Raw genomic sequence first — 21,652 nt, forward strand, 5'->3', positions numbered from 1 at the left:
AGTTATCTCACATAAAATGGGTCTCTACTGTTAAAAAAAAAAAAAAAGTACAGTGACTGTATTACTGTGGAAACTGAACAACAGCTAGACGGCTGATTGGATTACAGTCTCAGTATTCTAAATCAAGCACTTCTGACTGCTGTCTGCCCTAACGTCCTGTCCTCCTGTCAGTAATCTTCTGCTACAATCAGCCACCTTCAGCCCATTACAATAGACCCCATTCACAGCACGGAAGTGCTGCAGATTAATTACCATTGGAGGGCAGCTCTGCAGAAGCACAGTCTGAGCTGTGCTATGTCTGATTGTGCTGCCTTCTCTCTGTGGAATGAGGAAGTAATGTCTGCGCATGTCTGCCATGGAGGGCAGCTTTGAGGCAGCGCAATCAGACATTACACAGGAACTCACACGAGGCGCGACGTGACCTGTCACGTCGCAGTGATGTCATCTTGTGCATCCCTGGTCGCAGAGCAGTATCGTCATCCTGGGAGCAGTCTATAGTGTTAGACAGTGTGCCGCAGAGAAGTGTGGAGGAAGCTCAAGCATGGGTAAGAAAGGCAAGAAGGAGAAGAAGGTGAAGGGGGCAGAGAAGACGGCTGCCAAGATGGAGAAGAAAGTCTCCAAGAGGTCCAAAAAGGATGAGGTAGGCATTAGGCTGGGGTCACATGAGTGGTAGGGGCTGAGGGAGTTCCTGAACTTCATTGAATTTCTGTTTTCTAGGTGTCAATATAGATTCTTTCACCTTTGAAATTGCTAAGGTTTTCATATTGTCTTTCACCTTTCATAGGCTTTGTTTGCTTTTTAATGTCTATGGATTATTTTATTGTTTTAATTTTATATTTCAATCAGCACCAACTGAACACCTGAGAACTGGGTATCTAACGTTAAATACCTTATTAGAGATTATTGTTGGTATCATTGTGTATTTATATAGTGCCAAGATTTTCTGTGAAGCTTTGGAGTGAACTGAAAGCAATACTGTACTGTTGCTAAAAAAAAAGTCAGATACTCATGTAGAGGGAGGGTTCTGGATCCTATGTAGCTTCCCGGCCCTCTCTCTCCATGCCCTTGGTCAACTACTATCATAACACACAAAACAACCCCCCCCCCCAATTTAAGTTGTTCAAACAACTGGTCGAGGTGAGTACTCGAATACTCGGTACTGATGGGCCCATCTTTGGAAGCTCTCGGGAGCATGAGTACTTACGAAGCCTTCATGAGGACACCCTAAGGAGTATTCAACCAGAATAGCACAAATGGGGTGTCTGTAGCAGAAGTTAATTGAAAAATTTATAAAGTGATGTAAGCCTGTTTAGGTGATGTTTACTGTTGGAGGGACAGTAAGCTGTGGCAGTGTAGGGAGGGAAAATTAACACTGAGCTGGATTGAAAAAGAAAAGGACAGAAGTGATGTCACTTTTGGCATCACTGAGAAACCGTAAAGAAGGAAACCAGCAGAATTTTTTTTTTTTTCACATCACATTTCTCCTAAATCTGACAGTGACCACTAAAATAGGATAGGTAAGCTAAACAAGTGGCAATGTGCATATTGTACTTCTATGTTTTTATTTTTTGGTTAGTATCATCCTTCTTAAATTTCACTTTCTGTGTTAATCTTCTGAAGGAGGACCTGGAGGCTCTAATAGCAGAATTCCAGTCTCTGGATGCCAAGAAAACCCAGGTTGTGGAAACATTGTGCCCACCGCCAAGCCCAAGGCAAGTATGCATGTGTAGCACCTGGTACAGCATTCTGAATCCGGTACACTAGAACAGGCCATTAGTTGGCCATGCACGGATCCCAGCCAATTAGCAGTTACAGAACTACACAAACTATCATGTCTGGCAACAACACTCGTGCCAAGGTCAGAATCACTGAGATTATATTCATATTCAGCTTGATGTTTGAAGTGTTTAAGTTGAACATTAACTGAAACACCTTTTCTGGATGATATTATGGATTGCTCAGTCCCTTGACTGGCCGATTAAGATTGCATAAATAAGTATGTGCTCAGGTGTTCTAAGGGTGTGTACATACAGTACAAAAATTTCTATCAATATCCATCAGAGATTGATGACGCAACATGGCCACTTGATCAATCGATTCAGTCCGAATAGATCAAAGCGAACAATTGGGTTTGCTGCATTATCTTGGTCGAAAGTGCTCGATTGCGTACATAGGGCTCGATTCACAAAGCGGTGCTAACCCAGTTAGAGACTTTAGGCGTGATAACCATTGCACCACACTGGTGAAAAGCCAGTTTAGGTGTGATAAGTTTAGGCATGCTAAGTTTAGATAAGTTTAGATCGCGTGCAAAGTCCTGCACGCAAAGCAGCGCCATTAAACTCTATACGAAGTGCACCAGACTTTGCTAGTGCAAAACTTTTGATCAGCTGTTCACTGTGGTGCTAAGCCAGTTGGTGCTTAAACTTATCATGCCTAAACTGAGTTTAGGCGTGATTAAGGGCTTTTCACCAGCGTGCTAACTGTTAGCACCGCTTTGTGAATCAGGCCCACAGTGTTTTTTGCTGACGACGGACAGACCCCCAGCTGGTGTATGTGTTGTCACTACATGTACCGGTTTCATGGGGTACAGGCGCTTGCAGTGGCTATTCAGAAAGACAGGAGAAGGTGAGGCGTCACTCCTGGGTGACAGGTGAGCCTGTAACTGTCACCACGGGCCCGGGGGTGGGGAGTGAGAGACACACTTCATGGGGGGGTTGGGCGGTAGGCGGTGACGCTAAGAAATTTTTCCATATATTTTATGCTGAAATCTATTGTAAATCTGTCTGCAGTAGGTGGGCAGGCAATAGATCCCTCTCTGATTAGGTTCGATCATTGGTCCTGTGATATATGGCAAAGTGGTTCATAGCGAAAGTACATTACAGTATGGTTGGTTTTACTACTTTTGTGTTATTTAAAGGCATTAAGGTATAAAACACAATTGACCATCTATATCACTTGTCTTGCTTTCTCTCGCAGGCTGAACGCCTCTCTGACCCCCCACCCGGAAAAGGATGAGCTGATTCTCTTTGGAGGTGAATATTTCAATGGCCAAAAAGTAAAGTATACATTTTTTTTTTCCTTCCTATTCTCCCGCTTAAATTTAGTTTGTTTTTTTTTTTTTATCCATCTGTGCCATTACGTTTTTCTGGTTTTGGAACTCAAGCAAAACCCTACAAGAGCAATGCTGAAAACTGTGTTCTAGTACTAGGTTCTGCTGGAGCCTTCTGAGAATATGGGGTGGTGTGAGTGTAGTCTTAAAATGTAATTGAAGTCAGGAACACTTTTGATAATTAAATTTGTGGGGGGATTCTCCTCATGCAGACGTTTTCACACACACAATTATTAAAGAAGTGTATGTGCATTGAGGTATGTACATGACCTCAATAACACCTGACATTACCACTTCTTAACTGGAAATGTTCTGTGCATATAAACTTATATCATTTGCTTATTGCTAGAAATATACTTCAATATTTTTTATTATTAATAATAATCAACTTTATTTCTGAAGCGCTAACTTACCGTATTACGCAGTGCTGTACAATAGATGGGGAGACATTACATCATTAACTGGTAGATTCTGCATCCAAAAATGTTCCTGTACCTTTTTGGATGTAGCAGCATCCCACAGCGGCACGTTCATGTGGTTGTGTACGCTTTTGTTAAAAGTAACAATCATTAATTGAAATTTGGGGGGGGGGCAAGTAAAAAAAAATTTCCCCCCACCCATCCTTGTTAACCCTGTAATACCTTTACCTGTTAATACACATGTAATGCCTGCCACCTGTGGCGATCAGATGCAATCGCTAAGGCAACAGTTCGGGCCGCAAGATTTGAACAGCACTGTGACCCCTGAAAATTTGCCCCAAAAATTGCATCCGATCACTACAAACCTGAAGGCTGGGCATAATGGTCCACCACATGACCTGCTATTACTGAAATAAGGCATATGTGGTGTAATTTAAATTGGGAAGGTCCATAGAATACAGTGGTTTGCAAAAGTTTGCTGCTTTCCACATTTTGTCACATTACTGCCACAAACCTGAATCAATTTAATTGGAATTCCACGTAAAAGACCAATATGAAGTAGTGTACACATGAGAAGTGGAACGAAAATCATACATGATTCCAAACAATGAAAAAAATAAAATAATGCAAAGTGGGGTGTGTGTAATTATTCAGCCCCCTGAGTCAATACTTTGTAGAACCACCTTTTGCTGTAATTACAGCTGCCAGTCTTTTAGGGTATGTCTCTACCAGCTTTGCACATCTAGAGACTGAAATCCTTGCCCATTCTTCTTTGCAAAACAGCTCCAGCTCAGTCAGATTAGATGGACAGCGTTTGTGAACAGCAGTTTTCTGATCTTGCCACAGATTCTCGATTGGATTTAGATCTGGACTTTGACTGGGCCATTCTAACACATGGATATGTTTTTGTTTTAAACCATTCCATTGTTGCCCTGGCTTTATGTTTAGGGTCATTGTCCTGCTGGAAGGTGAACCTCCGCCCAAGTCTCTAGTCTTTTGCAGACTCCAAGAGGTTTTCTTCCAAGATTGCCCTGTATTTGGCTCCATCCGTCTTCCCATCAACTCTGACCAGCTTCCCTGTCCCTGCTGAAGAGATGCACCCCTGAGCATGATGCTGCCACCACTATATTTGACAGTGGGGATGGTGTGTTCAGAGTGATGTGCAGTGTTATGTCAAGGGGGAGCCAGGGAAGGGGAGGGAGACAGACATTCAATTAAATTCCCAATTTCCACTTTGTACTTTCAACCCAACCGCCACAATTGTCTATCAATTAATAAGCTGTGGCCTAGTTGCCGTGAAAAAGGTAATCATTTATTTGTTATATGTGACTCATAAAAGCGTAAAATGGTGTGCAAGACACAATTAAAACCAACAGCGCTGTTGTCCATATACGTCAGGGCGCCCACCAAACTCACCACATATTGTGCTAACACACACACTGGCCAACCTAAGGGCATAAGGGAGGGTTGACACAACCTTTATAACCACCCAGGTAAAGTCATATTGAGCTCAAACATTGGAGGTTGATGTCAGTGGCATGCATCACAACAAGCCCTGTACCATGCGGTAAAGCTTGTAGATTGGTAAAGCGTTGATGTACGCAAGCGCATGCAAAGCAGTCCCGTCTCCTAAGCTGCAATTGTCAGGCCTTAATGCATACTCACGACTCCACAGTCCTAGACCAATTCCTGGGGATAAAGGGATCCCATCCTTACAGATGCATACATCAGGGGCCCCTGTGTAGTCCGCACATTTGGTCACCTCTCTTCGGGCAGCACTCACAGCAAAGAGGATTACAATCCCCCGAACCATAGAACGCACTCGCACTGCCGGCTGCTTGATGATTTTAAATTTCCGGGCACAGGAGCGCACACCGCCCCCGTACATCCATCATCCAGCGACAAATGAGGATCCGGTTTGCAGCTTCACATCAGGCTTGTGGGTAAGACATACGGGCAAGTAGTGATGTTCAGTGTTAGTTTTCCGCCACACATAGCGTTTTGCATATTGGCCAAAAAGTTCCATTTTGGTCTCATCTGACCAGAGAGCCTTCTTCCACATGTTTGCTGTGTCCCCTACATGGCTTGTGGCACACTGCAAACGGGCCTTCTTATGCTTTTCTGTTATCAATGCCTTTCTTCTTGCCACTCTTCCACAAAGGCCAACTTTGTACAGTGCATGACTAATAGTTGTCCTATGGACACATTCCCCCACCTGAGCTGTAGATCTCTGCAGCTCGTCCAGAGTCACCATGGGCCTCTTGACTGCATTTCTGATCAGCGCTCTCCTTGTTCGGCCTGTGAGTTTAGGTGGATGGCCTTGTCTTGATAGGTTTACAGTTGTGCCATACTCCTTCCATTTCTGAATGATCGCTTGAACAGTGCTTTGTGGGATGTTCAAGGCTTTGGAAATCTTTTTGTAGCCTAAGCCTGCTTTAAATTTCTTAATAACTGGTGTGTTCTTTGGACTTCATGGTGTTGTTGCTCCCAATATTCTCTTAGACAACCTCTGAGGCCGTCGCAGAGCAGCTGTATTTGTACTGACATTAGATTACACACAGGTGCACTCTATTTAGTCATTAGCACTTATCAGGCAATGTCAATGGGCAACTGACTGCACTCAGACCAAAGGGGGCTGAATAATTACGCACACACCACTTTGAAGTTATTTATTTGTAATAAATGTTTTGAATCATGTATGATTTTTGTTCCACTTCTCACGTGTACACCACTATGGCTATCATTCATAAAGCATTCCCGTATGCGGAAATGCTGAAAACAGCTGAATTTACCGAGCACTTAGCAAAGTGTCTATTCAGAAAAGCTGTTTGCGCATGAAAAGCTACAATCACCGAGCAGTGTGATAAATTACCGCCTTGTGCGGTGATTATGTTAACACATGTCACCATATGTCAATTCATAAAGATTAGAGCAAGCGGTGTCAGCACGGAGAATACCGCTTCCTTGGCAGAGCCAATAAGAATGTGGAAAACAGCTAAGCTAAGGAGACAGACCTCCCAGGCAGCAGCAGTGAGAGCAGAGCAAAAAAAAAGGCATTCTGTAATACCAAGGCTGTGTTTTTTTTTTAACCCCTTGGGTACCTGTTTTCAGATTTATTTCACATCACAAAGCCTGCATGTGTAACATTTTTTTGAAGTTCTTCTAAGCTGTGGCTATTAAATGGGTTCAGCGCAGGTTCAGGGCAAACAGAGGCAGTTTAAAAAAAAAAATGCACATGTAAAGGGAAGTTGGGGCTGCCTCTTCTGTAGTAACGCTGTCTCTGGAGGAAAAAATGTATCAACTCGGCAGCTTCTAGTGTTTCCGCAAGCCTACCGCCTGCCTAGAGCCAGCCTAGTTCGGGAAAATACTGCAGTGCTATCGCAACTGTAAACATATTTGTGAATAAGCACACAGAAGTCTAAAATACCGAATGTGGTACTTTCCCGCACAGATGTTTTTTACCGCACTGCTTTTATGAATGATAGCCTTTGTATTGATCTTTCATGTGAAATTCCAATAAAATTAATTTGTGTTTGTGGCAGTAATATGACAAAATGTGGAAAACTTCAAGGGGGCCAAATACTTTTGCAAACCTCTGTGTATATTTGTTTTCTAACTATGGAACTTGTCATGTGAAAATTAGAGAGGTTAAAAAAATGTATTTTGTGTATTTACACCTAAAATAATGTGAGGGGGGAATCTATCCAAAAAGAAGCATACAACCAATGTGCTCTTAGATCAAATATGCCCAAAAGTACTCGACTTGTCCAGTGTGCAAAAAAACGAATGAGAAGAATTGAATTTGTAAAATGGGCCAAAATCATTTCCATAGACTACCATACTTTTTGGACCACAAGACACACCTAGATTTAGAGGGAAAAAAAATACTAAACCTGTTGCGTCCATAGTGCAGGGACGTCTTGTAGATGTTCTCCTCCAAATTATGTCCCTCCTGTGTCCCACTTGTACCTTTTTAAACCCTCCTCATGTGTTCTCCTCTGTCCCCAAAAGAAAAATCACATCCTGTCTGTGGGGAAATTACCAACTCCTGAGCTTTCTTAATGAACGTAATCTAAAATTTAATGATTAATAAAATGCAACAATATGCAAGTAATAAAATATCTAAGCAACCAAAGGCATCGCTGTGACCCACCACGATCTGCATAAGATCCTGGACAGCTCCACAAACTCCCCGAGATCCTCCTGGCAGACTTTGAATGTGGATATTTATATGCCAGGCAGAGGCCAAGTCTTCTGGTCACGTCACAGTCCCTCTGTCAGCCAATGGAGTCTACCTCAAAGCAGCATACACCTCTGCACCTGTGGCTCACTCTTCAGCCTCCAGACAGAGCGGCCAATCAGGCGGGGTGCTGCAGCTATCCCAGCCAATCACTGCCGCTCTGCTAGATGACTGGAGTCTGTCTCGCCTCTGAGACCATCGCTTCCTATTAACTAGCAGAGTGGCGGTGATTGCCCGCTCTGCCTGGAAAAATATGGTAAATCGATCATGTGATTGGATTGTACCATATGGCTGTTGAGAAATTTACAGATAGATATTGATTGGAGGGCTGAGGCTGATTTGCATGCATCTCTGTGGAGTGTATCACATCATGAGAGGAACGCCCGCCCCTCGACCTTCTGCTGTAAATGAACTGGGAGAGATGTGTGCCCATTACAGGCCTCACCGTGTAGATTTGTGTTTAATATTTAATGCACTGTGAGTGGTTGGGGGTGACCATGTGTCATGGATGGATCAGAGTCGGTAATGAGAGATGCTGCCGACAATCTGTGTGCATGCTCAAGATGATAGCAGTGTAATCTTCCTTACTTTTTACTCTGTTTTATACTGACTCTCATTTGCTGTGTTTTCCAGTCTCATGCAAATCGCAAAATGCAAGGACATCAGCAAACAAATTAAAATCAAAGGAACCCTTTTATACGAATGTGGTTGTGAGGCAATTTTACCTGATCACAAAAGTGCTGCATTTTCTCATTGTATTCCAAACATCCAGTCAAAGTCGCAGCCAAATCGCATCAAAATTGCCTTGCGTTTGCATTTTGTAGTGTGAATCGGCCATAATAGGAACTTCACTACAATTAGAGTGAATGTGTACTGTTTCTTAAAAAGCATTGCTATAATCTTATTTGAGTGCTACACATCAGTTGTTTTAAAGTCTTATTATTATTATTATTATTATTATTATTTACAGCCTTTTCCCTCCTCCTCCCTATAGTCACATGCATTAACTTAAAGGGCCTTTTTCCAATGACAATCAGGATCACATAAACCCTGAAACACATCACACAGTATTCCATGAATTTTTTTACGGTGTGGTTTTGATTATATTTGCGTTATACCTACGATTTGTAGGGGGTAAAAAAATGACTCTGGAAAATCATAAGAACATTATATAGCATAGCATTTCCATGCGTTCTGAAAATTAAGTCAACATTCAAGCAGTGGAAAAGAGTCCAGAATTAGGGAATTCCTATGATTTTGGCCACCACTCCTCCAGTTAAATAACGTCTGATGTAAGAGGGATATGGAGGTTGTCATATTTATTTCATTTTAAAGAATACCAGTTGCCTGGCTGTTCTGCTGATCCTCTGCCTCTAATACTTTTAGCCATAGCTCCTGAACAAGCATGCAGATGACTGAAGACTGACTGGATTAGCTGCATGCTTGTTTCAGGTGTGTAATTCAGACACTACTGCAGCCAAAGAGATCAGCTGGGCTGCCAGGCAACTGGTATTGTTTAACAGGAAATCAATATGGCAGCCTTCATATCTCTCTCACGTCAGATGTATTCAGTGTCGGTATCCAGCTATTTTTGCTAAAACGTGCATCTATATCTACAGTCCACTGCTTATGGAGGACTCCATTCTACATTTTTGCTTTGGCATCATTCTAGAACTCTGCAGTGAGTGCTTCATTCAAGTAGGTCACTGGATGCACAGCTGCTGGGAATATACTATGCCAGATCTCTGCACACAGCTCAGTTTCAGCCACATCTGGCAGAGGAGTGACACAGTATAGCAAAAGGTAGGCAATGTTCAAACATGCAGGTGATATCCTCCTTAGCAACCTTTTTTATAATGTAAAGGACACCTGCATTGAGAGCAATACGGAGGCTGACATTTATTTCCTTTTAAACAATACTAGTTGCCTGGCAGCCCTTCTGATCTATTTTGCTGCAGTAGTGTCTTAATCAAACCAGGAACAAGCATGCAGCTAATGTTGTCAGATCTGACAATAATGTCAGAAACATCTGATGTGCTGCATGCTTGTTCAGGGTCTATGGCTGAAAGTTTTAGAGGCAGAGGATCAGCAAGATAGCTAGGCAATTGGTATTGATTGATTTCAATTGATTTGATCTATCTGACTGGATGGTAAATCTAGTCAATCTCCTGCTGACAGCAGATCGATGGCCCATAGAGTTGCATTGGATCTAATGGTCCAATAATACATTTAGATCTATTTCCAATGGATTTCATTTTAAAATCTATTGGAAATCTGTTCCTAGTGTGTGGCACACATCAGATTCCTGTCAGATTCGGCTTTCTTTCTGATGGTCGAATCTGCTGCAAATGTATAAGTTAACAGTTAACAGCAGTTAACAGATTCAACTGGAAATGCCACAAAATGCATACAAAGTACTGGAGCCAGCAGCATCCTAATGCCAGGACACTGGTTTAGAGAGTTGAAGTTAATAAATAGCGACATAGGGAGTTTACCTAAGATTTGCGGAGCGTTATTTCTGGATCATGCTTTCAGAAGTTTTCTGTTTTTAATCTTTTTGCAGACTTTTCTGTATAATGAGCTGTACATTTATAACATAAAGAAGAACAGCTGGACTAAAGCGGACATCCCCAACCCTCCACCCCGGCGTTGTGCTCATCAGGTAAGACTTGTTTGACTTCTGTCAGGTTATCACCTTTCACTGATTCATTTGTGAGCGACAATTGTGTCCCTGAGACAATAGATCTTTCAACTCTGGAACTAAGGGCTCATTAATGACACCGTTAAAGCTCCACACACACGTGTGACCGCGATCGACAGAAAACGAGCAGGAATTTGAATTCAGCAACTGCAGTACAATGGTCTCCCAATCGGATCGTTATCGGACATGCGAAAATGAGGACCGGGAAGTGCGAAATTCAACACAGGAGTATTTTGAATGGACCCTTTGGTTTACCATTGTGCAGTGCGAACGATTAACAGCGATTCAAAGAACAAAAACAGCAGTGCTATCTCAAAAAGTCACTATATTCAATTGATATGGCGGTATCCAGTCTATAATGTTATTCCTTTCACGTCTTCAACTTCACTTCAACTGGTGCACAAACAGGTAGTAAAAATACACTCACCAGACACACTGACTCTTGATCACAGGAGTCAGTATAGGCAGTGAGGGGTTTCTGCCCCCCTACTAGCTCACGAACTTCTCAAGCCTTCTGGACCCCCACTACAGAGGTGTCTGCACCATCCTATCCAACCCCTATACGGTTCTCAGAACATGTGGGTAATATTATAAGAGGTTATGAGGGGCACAGCGTGTCCGCTCACTTTAAAGAGAATCTGTATTGTTAAAATCGCTCAAAAGTAAACATACCAGTGCGTTAGGGGACATCTCCTATTACCCTCTGTCACAATTTCGCCGCTCCTCGCCGCATTAAAAGTGGTTAAAAACAGTTTTAAAAAGTTTGTTTGTAAACAAACAAAATGGCCACCAAAACAGGAAGTAGGTTGATGTACAGTATGTCCACACATAGAAAATACATCCATACATAAGCAGGCTGTATACAGCATTCCTTTTGAATCTCAAGAGATCATTTGTGTGTTTCTTTCCCCCATGCACTGAAGTTTCAGGCTGCTATTTTCTTCTTGCAAAAACAGCTTTGCCCTTGTTTGTAATTCCTCAGTATGCTAAAGAGACTCCGTAACAAAAATTGCATCCTGTTTTTTATCATCCTACAAGTTCCAAAAGCTATTCTAATGTGTTCTGGCTAACTGCAGCACTTTATACTATCACCATCTCTGTAATAAATCAACTTATCTCTCTATTGTCAGACTTGTCACGCCTGTGTCTGGAAGGCTGCCAAGTTCTTCAGTGTTGTGGTTCTGTGATGCATCTCCCCCCCTCCAGGCCCCTCTCTGCACACTGCCTGTGTGTTATTTAGATTAGGGCAGCTTCTCTCTTCTCTCTTATCTTTTACAAGCTGGATAAATGCTCCTCTGAGCTGGCTGGGCTTTTACATACTGAGGAATTACATACAGGCAGAGCTGTCTCCACTCTGCAGGAAGAAACAGCCTGACACTTCAGTGGAAGATAGCTGCAGGGGGAAAGAAACACACAAATGATCTCTTGAGATTCAAAAGGAAGGCTGTATACAGCCTACTTGTGTATGAATGTATTTTCTATGTGAGGACATACTGTACATCAACCTACTTCCTGTTTTGGTGGCCATTTTGTTTGTTTATAAACAAACTTTTTAAAACTGTTTTTAACCACTTTTAATGCGGCGAGGAGCGGCGAAATTGTGACAGAGGGTAATAGAAGATGTCCCCTAACGCACTGGTATGTTTACTTTTGTGCGATTTTAACAATACAGATTCTCTTTAAAGCCCAGCCAGCTCAGAGGACGATTTATCCAGCTGATTAGAGCAGCTTCTCTCTTCTCTCTTATCTAAATAACACACAGGCAGTGTGCATAGAGGGGCCAGAAAGGGTGAGTTCATAGCAGAACCACAACACTGAAGAACTTGGCAGCCTTCCAGACACAGGCCGACAAGTCTGACAGGGGAAAGATACATTGATTTATTACAGAGACTGTCATAGTAGAAAGTGCTGCAGTTAGCCAGAACACATTAGAATAGCTTTTGGAACATGTAGGATGATAAAAAACAGGATGCAATTTTTGTTACGGAGTCTCTTTAACCACTTGAGGACCTAGGGCTTTCTACCCCTTAAGGACCGGCCACTTTTTTTCCATTCAGACCACTGCAGCTTTCACGGTTTATTGCTCGCTCATACAACCTACCACCTAAATGAATTTTGGCTCCTTTTCTTGTCACTAATAAAGCTTTCTTTTGATGCTATTTGATTGCTCCTGCGATTTTTACTTTTTATTATATTCATCAAAAAAGACATGAATTTTGGCAAAAAAATGATTTTTTTAACTTTCTGTGCTGACATTTTTCAAATAAAGTAAAATTTCTGTATACATGCAGCGCGAAAAATGTGGACAAACATGTTTTTGATAAAAAAAAAACCCATTCAGTGTATATTTATTGGTTTGGGTAAAAGTTATAGCGTTTACAAACTATGGTGCCAAAAGTGAATTTTCCCATTTTCAAGCATCTCTGACTTTTCTGACCCCCTGTCATGTTTCATGAGGGGCTAGAATTCCAGGATAGTATAAATACCCCCCAAATGACCCCATTTTGGAAAGAAGACATCCCAAAGTATTCACTGAGAGGCATAGTGAGTTCATAGAAGATATTATTTTTTGTCACAAGTAAGCGGAAAATGACACTTTGTGAGAAAAAAAAAAAAAAAAAAAGTTTCCATTTCTTCTAACTTGCGACAAAAAAAAATGAAATCTGCCACGGACTCACCATGCCCCTCTCTGAATACCTTGAAGGGTCTACTTTCCAAAATGGGATCATTTGTGGGGTGTGTTTACTGTCCTGACATTTTGGGGGGTGCTAAATTGTAAGCACCCCTGTAAAGCCTAAAGGTGCTCATTGGACTTTGGACCCCTTAGCGCAGTTAGGCTGCAAAAAAGTGCCACACATGTGGTATTGCCGTACTCAGGAGAAGTAGTATAATGTGTTTTGGGGTGTATTTTTACACATACCCATGCTGGGTGGGAGAAATATCTCTGTAAATGACAATTTGTTAATTTTTTTTACACACAATTGTCCATTTACAGAGATATTTCTCCCACTCAGCATGGGTATGTGTAAAAATACACCACAAAACACATTATACTACTTCTCCTGAGTACGGCGATACCACATGTGTGGCACTTTTTTGCACCCTAACTGCGCTAAAGGGCCCAAAGTCCAATGAGTACCTTTAGGATTTCACAGGTCATTTTGAGAAATTTCGTTTCAAGACTACTCCTCACGGTTTAGGGCCCCTAAAATGCCAGGGCAGTATAGGAACCCCACAAATGACCCCATTTTAGAAAGAAGACACCCCAAGGTATTCCGTTAGTAGTATGGCGAGTTCATAGAAGATTTTATTTTTTGTCACAAGTTAGCGGAAAATGACACTTTGTGAAAAAACACAATTAAAATCAATTTCCGCTAACTTTTGACAAAAAATAAAATCTTCTATGAACTCACCATACTCCTAACGGAATACCTTGGGGTTTCTTCTTTCTAAAATGGGGTCATTTGTGGGGTTCCTATACTGCCCTGGCATTTTAGGGGCCCTAAACCGTGAGGAGTAGTCTTGAAACGAAATTTCTCAAAATGACCTGTGAAATCCTAAAGGTACTCATTGGACTTTGGGCCCTTTAGCGCAGTTAGGGTGCAAAAAAGTGCCACACATGTGGTATCGCCATACTCGGGAGAAGTAGTACAATGTGTTTTGGGGTGTATTTTTACACATACCCATGCTGGGTGGGAGAAATACCTCTGTAAATGGACAATTGTGTGTAAAAAAATCAAAAGATTGTCATTTACAGAGGTATTTCTCCCACCCAGCATGGGTATGTGTAAAAATACACCCCAAAACACATTGTACTACTTCTCCCGAGTACGGCGATACCACATGTGTGGCACTTTTTTGCACCCTAACTGCACTAAGGGGCCCAAAGTCCAATGAGTACCTTTAGGATTTCACAGGTCATTTTTGTTTCAAGACTACTCCTCACGGTTTAGGGCCCCTAAAATGCCAGGGCAGTATAGGAACCCCACTAATGACCCCATTTTAGAAAGAAGACACCCCAAGGTATTCCGTTAGGAGTATGGTGAGTTCATAGAAGATTTTATTTTTTTGTCACAAGTTAGCGGAAATTGATTTTAATAGTTTTTTTTCACAAAGTGTCATTTTCCGCTAACTTGTGACAAAAAATAAAATCTTCTATGAACTCACCATACTCCGTACGGAATACCTTTGGGTGTCTTCTTTCTAGAATGGGGTCATTTGTGGGGTTCCTATACTGCCCTGGCATTTTAGGGGCCCTAAACCGTGAGGAGTAGTCTTGAAACCAAATGTCGCAAAATGACCTGTGAAATCCTAAATTGGACTTTGGGCCCCTTAGCGTACTTAGGGTGTAAAAAAGTGCCACACATGTGGTACCGCTGTACTCAGGAGAAGTAGTATAATGCGTTTTGGGGTGTATTTTTACACATACCCATGCTAAGTGGGAGAAATATCTCTGTAAATGACAATTGTTTGATTTTTTTACACACAATTGTCCATTTACATAGAAATTTCTCCCACCCAGCATGGGTATGTGTAAAAATACACCCCAAAACACATTATACTACTTTTCCTGAGTACGGCGGTACCACATGTGTGACACTTTTTTGCAGCCTAGGTGCGCTAAGGGGCCCAACGTCCTATTCACAGGTCATTTTGAAGCATTTGTTTTCTAGACTACTCCTCGCGGTTTAGGGCCCCTAAAATGCCAGGGCAGTATAGGAACCCCACAAGTGACCCCATTTTAGAAAGAAGACACCCCAAGGTATTCCGTTAGGTGTATGGCGAGTTCATAGAAGATTTTATTTTTTGTCACAAGTTAGTGAAAAATGACACTTTGTGAAAAAAAACCAATAAAAATTAATTTCCGCTAACTTTTGACAAAAAATTAAATCTTCTATGAACTCGTCATACACCTAACATAATACCTTGGGGTGTCTTTTTTTTCTAAAATGGGGTCACTTGTGGGGTTCCTATACCGCCCTGGCATTTTACAGGCCCAAAACCGTGAGTAGTCTGGAAACCAAATGTCTCAAAATGACTGTTCAGGGGTATAAGCATCTGCAAATTTTGATGACAGGTGGTCTATGAGGGGGCGAATTTTGTGGAACCGGTCATAAGCAGGGTGGCCTTTTAGATGACAGGTTGTATTGGGCCTGATCTGATGGATAGGAGTGCTAGGGGGGTGACAGGAGGTGATTGATGGGTGTCTCAGGGGGTGGTTAGAGGGGAAAATAGATGCAATCCATGCACTGGGGAGGTGATCGGAAGGGGGTCTGAGGGTTTGGCCGAGTGATCAGGAGCCCACACGGGGCAAATTGGGGCCTGATCTGATGGGTAGGTGTGCTAGGGGGTGACAGGAGGTGATTGATGGGTGTCTCAAGGTGTGATTAGAGGGGGGAATGGATGCAAGCAATGCACTGGCGAGGTGATCAGGGCTGGGGTCTGAGGGCATTCTGAGGGTGTGGGCGGGTGATTGAGTGCCCTAGGGGCAGATAGGGGTCTAATCTGATAGGTAGCAGTGACAGGGGGTGATTGATGGGTAATTAGTGGGTGTTTAGGGTAGAGAATAGATGGAAACACTGCGCTTGGGTGGTGATCTGATGTCGGATCTGCGGGCGATCTATTGGTGTGGGTGGGTGATCAGTTTGCCCGCAAGGGGCAGGTTAGGGGCTGATTGATGGGTGGCAGTGACAGCGGGTGATTGATGGGTGGCAGTGACAGGGGGTGATTGATGGGTGGCAGTGACAGGGGGTGATTGATGGGTGATTGATAGGTGATTGACAGGTAATCAGTGGGTTATTACAGGGGAGAACAGATGTAAATATTGCACTGGCGAATTGATAAGGGGGGTCTGAGGGCAATCTGAGCGTGTAGGCGGTCGATTGGGTGCCCGCAAGGGGCAGATTAGGGTCTGATCTGATAGGTAACAGTGACAGGTGGTGATAGGGAGTGATTGATGGGTGATTGATGGGTAATTAGTGGGTGTTTAGAGGAGAGAATAGATGGAAACACTGCGCTTGGGTGGTGATCTGATGTCGGATCTGCGGGCGATCTATTGGTGTGGGTGGGTGATCAGATTGCCCGCAAGGGGCAGGTTAGGGGCTGATTGTTGGGTGGCAGTGACAGGGGGTGATTGATGGGTGATAGGTGATTGGCAGGTGATTGACAGGTGATCAGTGGGTTATTACAGGGAAGGACAGATGTAATTAATGCACTGGCGAATTGATAAGGGGGGGGGGGGGGGGGGGGTCTGAGGGCAATCTGAGCGTGTGGGCGGGTGATTGGGTGCCCGCAAGGGGCAGATTAGGGTCTGATCTGATAGGTAACAGTGACAGGTGGTGATAGGGGGTGATTGATGGGTAATTAGTGGGTGTTTAGAGAAGATAACAGATGTAAACGATACATTTGGGAGGTAATCTGACGGCGGGTTTGCGGGCGATCTAATGGTGTGGGTGGGTGATCAGATTGCCCGCAAGGGGCAGGTTAGGGGCTGATTGATGGGTGGCAGTGACAGGGGGTGACAGGGGGTGATTGATGGGTGATAGGTGATTGGCAGGTGATTGACAGGTGATCAGTGGGTTATTACAGGGAAGAACAGATGTAATTAATGCACTGGTGAATTGATAAGGGGGGGTCAGAGGGCAATCTGAGCGTGTGGGCGGGTGATTGGGTGCCCGCAAGGGGCAGATTAGGGTCTGATCTGATAGGTAAAAGTGACAAGTGGTGATAGGGGGTGATTGATGGGTGATTGATGGGTAATTAGTGGGTGTTTAGAGGAGAGAATAGATGTAAACAATGGATTTGGGAGGTGATCTGATGTCGGATCTGTGGGCGATCTATTGGTGTGGGTGGGTGATCAGATTGCCCGCAAGGGGCAGGTTAGGGGCTGATTGATGGGTGGCAGTGTCAGGGGGTGATTGACGGGTGATTGATGGGTGATTGATGGGTGATTGACGGGTGATTGACAGGTGATTGACAGGTGATTGACAGGTGATCAGGGGGATAGATGCATACAGTAAACAGGGGGGGGGGTGGTCTGGGGGGGGGTCTGGGGAGAATCTGAGGGGTGGGGGGTGATCAGGAGGGGGCAGGGAGCGGGGGGGGGGATAAAAAAAAAAATAGCGTTGACAGATAGTGACAGGGAGTGATTGATGGGTGATTAGGGGGGTGATTGGGTGCAAACAGGGGTCTGGGGGGTGGGCAGAAGGGGGTCTGATGGGTGCTGTGGGCGATCTGGGGCAGGGGGGGGAGAAATCAGTGTGCTTGGGTGCAGACTAGGGTGGCTGCAGCCTGCCCTGGTGGTCCCTCGGACACTGGGACCACCAGGGCAGGAGGCAGCCTGTATAATACACTTTGTAAACATTACAAAGTGTATTATACACTTTGTATGCGGCGATCGCGGGGTTAACATCCCGCCGGCGCTTCCGTATAGCCGGCGGGATGTTGCGGCGAGCGAGCGGTGACAGGCGCCGGCGGAGGATCGCGTCACGGATGACGCGATCGCTCCGCCCATGCCCTTAAATGGACCGCCGCCTCTGTGGGTGAGGCCGTCCTGCAGGGCTCCACTTCCCCGCCGCCCCTGTGTAGTGGGCGGTCGGGAAGTGGTTAAAGAAAAGCATGGATGTAACCCAAAGGATTTGAGATTTTGTGTCTTAGATAAAATAAAATATTCATGGAGGGGTGCTAATAAAGTGAGACGTATGGCACAAAAGAGATGGAATGGATGTATAAAATGGACAGTCTGGATCCTAAAGGATTAAATATTGAAATTGATATTAATTGTTTTATTAGTGATGATTAAATCTTAGTGTTGGACTACAGGAGCTTATAATTTATTTTACTGCTTTATTGTAATTTTATTATGGATACTTTGATTTTTGTATGTAATTCAGGTGCAATACATTGTAATGGTCAGGTTTTCCCCCTGGGCTGCAATTAGCTTCAACTTCCACAAGATGGGGTAATAGAGCACAGCTCTTTGATATGGGTGGAACGCAGGAAGTAAGCGGCAGAAATAGCCGCTGGATCTCAGGGAGGAAGTGATGCGAAGGGAACCCCGGGAGTCTCCATATTTAATGGCACACTGCACGCACGTTCCCACACTCCTGATTAGTGATGGGAATTCTGGCTCTTCTCGGAGAATCGGCTCTTCTGAATCGGCTCCCATCAAAGAGCCGGCTCTTACGGCTCTGAATCGGCTCTTCATTAAATATCACTAGACACCACTCAGAATCGGAGTAAAAGCCCCGCCCCCGTCTCCATGACAACTCCAGACTGCTTCTCTGAATGAGGCAATCCCTCCTGCTATTGCTCTGCTCCGCCCCACACACTCCTACAAGCTGGAAGAGGAGGACTACATCTCCCAGCATGCCTCAGTGCCCTTTATTACAGAGCAAATCAGAGCTCTGTGGGGCGGCTGAGGCTCTTCTAAAACTGAGAGCAGGCTCTTGTCGTTCGAAGCAAAGAGCCGGCTCTTAGAGCCGACTCGTTCGCGAACGACCCAACACTACTCCTGTAAGAAATGACGTTCAAAACGCGTGGGGCGGAGACATGTGTGGCAAGGAGGAATCGTGGATTATGCCTCAGGCGAGCCAGGAGTAGAGCGAGGGTGATCAGTGTCCCTACAGAGCACTAATCCGGAGTAGCGCACGGGGGAGAGCCCGGCCAAAAACTCCAAGCTGGAAACTAGTGCCGCCTATGTGAGTGTATTGGATGTTTTTAAAAGCTTTTTAATAAATTGTGTTACGCTATGGGAGCTGTTTATGCTTGTTTTTGAGGACAACTGCAAAGCTGGAGATTGGAGGAACATAGTATTTAGCTGTGTGAAGCTGACTCCTCTGTAATGGGGTTGGATATGATGGTGCAGACACCTCTGTAGTGGGGGTCCTGAAGGCTTGAGAAGTTTGTGAGCTAGGAGGGGGGCAGAGACCCCTCACTGCCTATACTGACTCCTGTGATTAAGAGTCAGTACGTCTGGTGAGTGTATCTTTACTACCTGTTTGTGTACCAGTTGAAGTGAAGTTGAAGAAGTGAAAGGCATAACATTATAGACTGGATACAGCCATATCATTTGAATATAGTGACTTTTTGAGATAGCGCTGCTGTTTTTGTTCTTTGAATTTGGTAGGGGGATGTGGTGTTCCTTATAGTAGCGAGATCTTCAGCAGGAATTGACAGGTGTTTGTATCAAGAGGACAATCTGTTTTGTTTCGTGTTGACCCCATTGATCTGGCGCAGTGTCTAATATTTGTATATTGTATGATTAACAGCGATTATTGTCTGAACCAATCTACTGGGATGGATCAGTCTACATGCATGATAATTGCTGTCTTTTACCATTGTAGGGACATTTTTTTTTAGACCATTATCGGCCGTCATTTGTGTCCGACGGCTAGGGCTTTAGGGTATCATAAGGGGTTGACTGAGAGTTAATTTGAATCCTCTGGCTGGATAGTGTAATGGTTAAGGGTTCTTCCTACAGCGCTGAACAGTTTTCCCAAAGCATGCTCCTCTGTCGGTCTGTGCTCTGTGTGTTCCTGACTTTATCCTCACAGGGGTGCAATTGGGTTAGGTCCAGCCCTGGTATTTACTGAATTGAAGGTGCATTAAGCTTCATTACCCCCCAGTTAATACGTGGGGGCTACCACCGATTACTGCATTATTACAAAATCAAACCTCTATGCGTTTAAATTAAATCGGTTTGAGCAATAGTACATCCCCATTTCCCTAACCGGAAATTACAAGTAGGGATAGCAAGTAAGCATATGGAAAAAAGGCATCTGGGAAAATGGGCTCTGGTGATACCAGCTTGTAGAGTATTGGTAAAATTACTGATAATCTACTATTGGGCAGTGGTAACTCCGTGTGTATGTATATGTGTGTGTATGTATCTATGTATGTATGTGTGTGTATGTATGTATGTATGTATGTGTGTGTGTGTATGTATGTATGTATGTGTGTGTGTGTGTGTGTGTATGTGTGTATGTATGTATGTATGTGTATATGTGTGTGTGTATATATATATATATATATGTATATATACAGGATCTTCTCAAAAAATTTGCATATTGTGGTAAAGTTCATTATTTTCTGTAATGTACTGACAAACATTAGACTTTCATATATTTTAGATTCAAATACGCACAGCTGAAGTAGTTCAAGCCTTTTATTGTTATTGTTTTAATATTGATGATTTTGGCATACAGCTCATGAAAACCCAAATTTCCTATCTCAAAAAATTAGCATATTTCATCCGACCAATAAAAGAAGAGTGTTTTTAAAACCAAAAAAGTCAACTTTCAAATAATTATGTTCAGTTATGCACTCAATACTTGGTCGGGAATCCTTTTGCAGAAATGACTGCTTCAATGTGGCGTGGCGTGGCATGGAGGCAATCAGCCTGTGGCACTGCTCAGGTGTTATGGAGGCCCAGGATGCTTCGATAGCGGCCTTAAGTTCATCCAGAGTGTTGGGTCTTGCATCTCTCAACTTTCTCTTCACTATGGTCAGTAAACCATTTACCAGTGGTTTTGGCACTGTGAGCAGGTGCCAGGCCGTGCTGAAAAATGAAATCTTCATCTCCATAAAGCTTTTCGGCAGATGGAAGCATGAACCCACTTTTGAACCAGAAACAGCGGCAGAAGCGCCTGACCTGGGCTACAGAGAAGCAGCACTGGACTGTTGCTCAGTGGTCCAAAGTACTTTTTTCGGATGAAAGCAACTTTTACATGTCATTCGGAAATCAAGGTGCCAGAGTCTGGAGGAAGACTGGGGAGAGGGAAATGCCAAAATGCCTGAAGTCCAGTGTCAAGTACCCACAGTCAGTGATGGTCTGGGGTGCAATGTCAGCTGCTGGTGTTGGTCCACTGTGTTTTATCAAGGGCAGGGTCAGTGCAGCTAGCTATCAGGAGATTTTGGAGCGCTTCATGCTTCCATCTGCTGAAAAGCTTTATGGAGATGATTTCATTTTTCAGCACGACCTGGCACCTGCTCACAGTGCCAAAACCACTGGTAAATGGTTTACTGACCATAGTATTACTGTGCTCTATTGGCCTGCCAAATCTCCTGACCTGAACCCCATAGAGAATCTGTGGGATATTGTGAAGAGAAAGTTGAAAAACGCAAGACCCAACACTCTGGATGAGCTTAACCTATTTTGGTTCCTGGACGTAGAAACTACGTCC

The 21,652-nt window shown here is 43.7% G+C and overlaps 1 protein-coding gene across 1 annotated transcript in view; it reads left to right on the forward strand.

The window, feature by feature from the left end:
- The first annotated feature begins 478 nt into the window (after positions 1-478).
- Positions 479-21,652, forward strand: part of KLHDC4 (kelch domain containing 4) — a 117,927-nt gene continuing 96,753 nt past the window's right edge. The window contains 4 exon segments of the mRNA XM_068261817.1: positions 479-640; positions 1,621-1,712; positions 2,977-3,055; positions 10,332-10,430. Of these exon segments, the coding sequence (XP_068117918.1) occupies positions 542-640; positions 1,621-1,712; positions 2,977-3,055; positions 10,332-10,430 (369 nt within the window). The 5' untranslated portion in view covers positions 479-541.

The sequence above is a fragment of the Hyperolius riggenbachi genome, chromosome 11 (assembly GCF_040937935.1).
Source record: "Hyperolius riggenbachi isolate aHypRig1 chromosome 11, aHypRig1.pri, whole genome shotgun sequence".
Lineage (NCBI taxonomy): Eukaryota > Metazoa > Chordata > Amphibia > Anura > Hyperoliidae > Hyperolius > Hyperolius riggenbachi.